The sequence below is a fragment of the Limulus polyphemus genome, unplaced genomic scaffold (assembly GCF_000517525.1).
Source record: "Limulus polyphemus unplaced genomic scaffold, Limulus_polyphemus-2.1.2 Scaffold3095, whole genome shotgun sequence".
Taxonomy (NCBI): domain Eukaryota; kingdom Metazoa; phylum Arthropoda; class Merostomata; order Xiphosura; family Limulidae; genus Limulus; species Limulus polyphemus.
In genome coordinates this window covers 36,152-42,207 of record NW_013668705.1, presented here as the reverse complement: position 1 = coordinate 42,207, position 6,056 = coordinate 36,152, and the positions used below count along the sequence as shown (strand labels likewise).

The 6,056-nt window shown below is 33.4% G+C and overlaps 1 protein-coding gene across 1 annotated transcript in view; it reads left to right on the top strand.

Moving 5' to 3' along the window:
• Positions 1-6,056, top strand: part of LOC106468642 (MAP kinase-activating death domain protein-like) — a 138,202-nt gene that overhangs the window by 99,485 nt on the left and 32,661 nt on the right. The window contains exons 23-24 of the mRNA XM_022396995.1: positions 2,053-2,271; positions 3,799-3,829. Of these exons, the coding sequence (XP_022252703.1) occupies positions 2,053-2,271; positions 3,799-3,829 (250 nt within the window). The remainder of the gene's footprint in view (positions 1-2,052; positions 2,272-3,798; positions 3,830-6,056) is intronic.

Below are 6,056 nucleotides of genomic sequence, written 5' to 3'. Positions count from 1 at the left end.
TATTTTTCCATTTGTACTTCTTGTTTCCTTTCTTGTTCCAGTTGCCACTATTGTAGTTTCTCTTCTTGTTCATTTTCTTTCTCCTCCAACCACTGCTGTAGTCTCTCTTGTTTATTTTCTTTCTCCTCCAACCACTGCTGTAGTCTCTCTTCTTGTTTATTTTTTTCTCCTCCAATCACTGCTGTAGTCTTTCTTCTTGTTTCTTTACTTTTTCTCCAGTAACTGCTGTAATCTATCTTCTTGTTTCTTTTCTTTTTCCCACGAGAACTGCTGTAATCTTTCTTGTTTATTTTTATGTTCGAGATGCCACTGTTACAGGTTTTCTTGTCACTGCTGTTGTCTCTCTTCTTGTTTCTTTTCTCGTTCTTCTTGTTTCTTTTGCTGTTCTTGTACTGCTGCCATCAGATCTGCTGAGTCTTAGTTTGATTTGCCACTTCTCGTTTCCATCTTTTTTCTCTCTCTCTCTTTTTCCATCCCACTCTCAGACACCAATTTGTTACATATCTGCTTGTTTGTTAATTTCCGGTAGAAGTCCTCTCTTGGTTAAACCAGTTTATTCTTCCTCGATACAAACTTTTAATACATGGTAATTCCACAGTCAGTACGTTTCTCGTCACTTTAAATAAACTTAATTACTTTTATAACACATGCTATAAATTACATAGATTCACAATCTCCAAAACATGCACTAGCTCGAAACAGAATCGTAAATTACCCGGTACTCTCTTCATTCAAATCCCGCAGGCTTTCTCTGCCAGGCTTATATACTAAAAAGAGGGAGTCCCAAAGAAACTCGGTCTTATCCGATAATTCATGATCATTCAGGTAATTCATCACGTGTTACCAGCATCACGTGACTTCCGCTGTCGTAACACTACAATGGTACTTCACAAAAAGGACTGACATGGCCAAATGTGAAAATAGTTATGAGGGACTGGCAGATTTACTAATACGTTGCTGTTGATAAAGGAGAGAGCACTAAAAGAGGTGAACGAGATGATAAAGCTGGTAGAACAGTATATGGAAGCCCATCAAGGGAGTATAGGTAGCAAGTCCTAGAATATCCAGTTAAAGTCAAAACCCTTGGTAGCTAACCAGAAGCAGGAGTCCACCAAAGGTGGTAGGAGTTTAACAGAAGACATGCAGTATTTGTTATAAAATAGAGCATGTTGGAAATGAGTGCAACTCCATCACTAATAAGCAAAAGCAGAAATATCAACATAAAGCTGCTGGAGCTACCTACAAAGATGGTGCTGATAAGAAACAATAAAAGAATGACTGTCACCATGGATGCTGCTGCCAGAAGAAACAGAATCAAGAAAACTTGTCAGATTCACCACAAGAAAGAAATGCCATTTCCATGATTGATCAGTGTATGACTAGTGGCCAGCTCAAGTTAGCAAATAGATCATCAGTGCCAGTAGTGATCAGAGCATGTTACAGATATCAAGGGGGTGCCAACAAATTACAATATCGCAATAGGTGAAGGCTATGTCAGGGACAAGAAAACGAAAGTCGTACAAGATGCTGGATGCAGTAGTGCAGCAGTGAGAACCAGAGTAGTATCTGATAACCAGATGACAGGCAAGGTATACCTGTGTGTGCTAACTGATGGGAAAGTGAGAAAGTTTTCCATAGCAAGAATAAAGGTGAACACTCCATTCTATGTGGTACCAATATACGACTTGGTGATTGGAAAAATACCAGGTAGTAGAAATTTGGAGGATCTAGACAGAAAGAAGACTGATATGGCATCTTCAGTCACCACTGGAGCTCAAGTGAAGAAGGTAAAGCAAGATATCAAGCCTATTAAAGTCTCAAAAAGTGACATCCTGATGTTGGTTCATGCCTGAGAAAAAGTCAAGCACAATACAAAATGGAGAGAGACTTATAAAACAGAGGACCATAAAGGAGTATTGAACTGGACCCGTCAAAGAAATTTTACTGGTAAAGCTAAACACATCAAAGGCAGCAAGAAATACTTGTATAACAATAAGGTCAAGGATAAATATTTTGAGGTTAGACAGAAGGTCTCAGTTCTGCTATCCACAGCCAACAACAAACTCACCCAGCACTGGAAAGGATCTTTTGCAGTACAAGAAGTGGTCAACAGGATGCACTATCAGGTGAAAGTGGATGGGGCAACTAAGGTCTACCATGCCAATCTGTTGAAGAGGTACTTCAAGAGGGAAGAATACTTTACAGGTGCAGCTATTGAGGTACAGATGGACATGGCAAGTGTAGCTGTCATAGAAGCAGAATCTGAAGACAGTGACTTCATTATAGAAGATACATACCTACTAAGACTAAGACCACTGGGTGGAGATGAGACATAAAAGGACGTCGACATGAGTGAAGAATTGGATTGACTGGCAAGAAAAAAAAAGAGGTACAAGATCTATTGTAACAGTATACAGATAGATTAGGAAAGATGGACATCAGGCAACACAAGATCAAGATGAAAAAAAGGATCCTGTCAACGTGATGCCTGACTGGAGACCGTATGCAAAGAGAGACCAACAAGGGAACTGCAAATGTTAGTGTAGGAGTTATTATTTAGTTCATTTAGTGATGTAATATTAAACAATTATTTACTTTTCATAACAAGAGAGTTAAAAGTAATTATTTTAATGGCAACAGTTATGACAAGTTTGTTTGTGTAACTCGGTAAGAGTCATACCTTGCATTTGCAATTACATTGTTGTCTAGACTTTAGTAATGTTGTTGACATCACGTTACTTGAATCTTCGGTATTTTTCTCGTTACATGAAGTGAGTATTGTGACATTATAGCATCATCGCTCGTGTAGTTTATAGAAAGTTCGAGCTCTCAGTGAGCAACATATAAATATAGGTGACCAAGCGAGTGCAAGTCAAGTGAAGTTAAGAAAAGTTAGAAAATGTGAAGTTTGCCTGCATGTGAATAATTAGCCATAATGGGCAATATTTTAAAGTGAGTTTCACAGTTTAATAGAGATAAGAAGAATAACTTGTCTTGTAAAAGGTTTCTAAAGTGATTAAACCCTTCTGTGTGGATTTTGACGAAAAGGAGACAATTATTTAAAGTTTGAGATACAACTGTGGTAACCCACAGAGTAACATAAGTAGAGAAAAATAATTCCTCTTGTCAATTGGATTCTAAAGTATTTAGATCACCCTGTGTGGACTTTTGACAAGAAAGAGAATTATTTAGAGTTTTAGATACAACTGTGATATCCTTTAGTGTCAAGAATTTTTGTGCATACATTTGACTTGTTTTGAATATATCATTTTAAAACAAGTGAATTGTGTGCTGTCTGTTTTGATTTTATCGCCAACAAGTCACAGACACCTACTGTTAAAGAAGCCCAGCCCACTCATATATTTAAAACACTGACAGTATTGAAGCCTTGCAGAATGAGAGGAAGCTTTGGTTATTTTATAAAAATCACTAAACCTTTCAATTATGAATTTTAAGACATAATGCATAATTAATTAAATTATAAAAGTAAAACCTAAATACAACTTAACTGTTTCTCTAACTATAACATACATAGATAAGAAACAACTTTAGTACTATGGTGAAGAAAGCTGCCAATAATAGTCCGTACATTCATATGTACCCTAGGATGACAACTTGGCACCAATTTCAAAATAACCATTGTTGGATTACAGTGTAAAATGTTCTTATCCTAATGACTATAAACACGAACATGTTGAGAGTACATATAACTATTAAAGCTCAACATTAAACTATAGAAGGTGGGCATGCCACTCTCAGGGGTTGACAAAATTTATTTCTTGTTTCAACTGCATTCAGCAAAGTACTTTGAACCATACTTGTCAAAAGGGTAAGTAAGCTACATTCTCATCTAGACTTATGTGTACTTGACTATTACCTTACGTTTAAAGCTGTACTTTGCCAAATTTTGATATAATTTATAGCCTGTGCATAATGTGACTCAAACTTGCAAGATTTCATTATTGCTTTCAGTGTTTCTTTTGAAATAAAGGAACAAAAATGAGATAATATAAAACTTTAAAGTATAATGTACTGGATGATAATAATTTCTTTAAAATACATTGATAGTAAAGTGATTTAATTAAATTTTGAATGTAACTCAGTGACATGCACAGAAAGGAATCTTTGTCATAGGGTTAAATTGTGTAACAGAAATAAACATGTCATTACAAAATATAGACCAAATTTTGGAATTTAAAAATAATCTAACTTACAATACTGTTAGAAAACTGTCCAATAAAATTATAGAAAATGATGTTCTCTTTGTAGAGTAAAATATTTTATTAATTATTAATATCGTGGACACTTGATAAGCACAAGAAATGAATATTTTGGGTAAGTACCAGGTAAAACTAGTACATACAAATAATTTCTTCAATTTATACATAGTATTGTAAATGCTTATTACATTATATCATAATTTACTGTAAGCTATCACTCCATGTATCTTTTTGATGTATGTATGTAGACCTAAACATAAAATTACATAATACACTGAAAACTAATTTCAATGAAGAGATCTTTAAATATTCATCAAAAGAAAGCTAACATCTGTGAATATTTATAAAAAACATGCTATTTTCATTCTGCATAAAAGGCACATCGTACTTAACCTGAAATTTCAAGTGCTCAGATCTGTGGACAACAGGTTCTTCTTTGTTTTAACAGGCTTTTTCTTACAAACTAAACTGAGTACTTGTTCACTTGGAAGCCTGAATATATTTGAACCTTAGAATTTATGTGAAAGCAAATAAATACACTATGTTAGGTGTGTAGACTAAACTTATTCATGTCAAAAAACAGCTGAAGCATAGAAAGGCATCTGACAGAACATCTAGACTATGCATTCCCACAACAGGGATGAGAAGAGAGCTTCTGTTTTTAATTCTAATATTTCTTGCTTTAGACAATTATAAAGAGCTATACATGACCTAACTTAATGTTAGTTGGTGTAAAGTCACCAGTCTGTGTTCTGGATACATTATATACCATAAGAATTCACCAAACAGACCTCATAATTTAAACTTCTGTACTGTGACTTTGAAATATGCTCATTATACTATAGAACTAAAGTTATACTTTGCATCAAGAATATTTGCCAAAAGAAACTGGTCTAAAAAATCAGGTAAAATTGTGTTTAAGTACTGCAATACAAAAGTGCATACATTTACTTTTCATACAATCATTTGTACAGTAGCATTGAAATCCATCAGTGCTGAGTCATTGAGATGAAAGATGTTCTTTGTATGTTACTAGCAGTTGAACCCTTATTCACGCTGTTGACATGGTTGTTTTATTGGCATAGTAGAAAAACTTAGAGCACAATGAAACACCAATTTGAAATATAAATAAACTTATGAAGCAAATTTAAAATTTCTTAAATATGTGCATGTGAAATCCTAATTAGGAATAAAAAAATCCAGACTTGCTTATTATTTTGGTTTGGTTAGAAATAATTTTTTCTTATGTAATAATTGTGAACATGAGGAAAGTATGTGATTAAAAAAAAACTTAAAATAGACAAAATTTTCAATTTATGGAATGATAAAATTGTATTAGAGATCTTAAGAATAATTTGATAAAACATAAATGTAGTAAGTTTAAATCCGTAAGAAATGTATTTTAATTATATTTTATAAAAGCCATTTCCTAAGATTTCAAATAAATAGGAAAAATAATTAAAATTTTAACAGAAAGTAGGGATCATTGGTCATTCGTAGAATCGCTATAAGAAACATCTAAAACAAAATAAATGTTGCAATAAAAAGTACACAAACAAGTAAAGTCCATGGATTGGACACAACATCTATAAATTTTAAGTATAGCCATATCCCTGATAGCTATAACTTTTACAAGAATTAAAACCACAATCACAAATTTATAAAATTTAATCCTGACTTTGGCCTACAGATAAGTGTATAAATTTTCCAAAGTTGGGATTAAATTTTATAAATTTGTGATTGTGGTTTTAATTCTTGTTTCATTACTTTTTATAACAGGATCCGTACTTCATTTTAATATTCATAATTTTTAATACTATTGCTTGTTTACTTTTT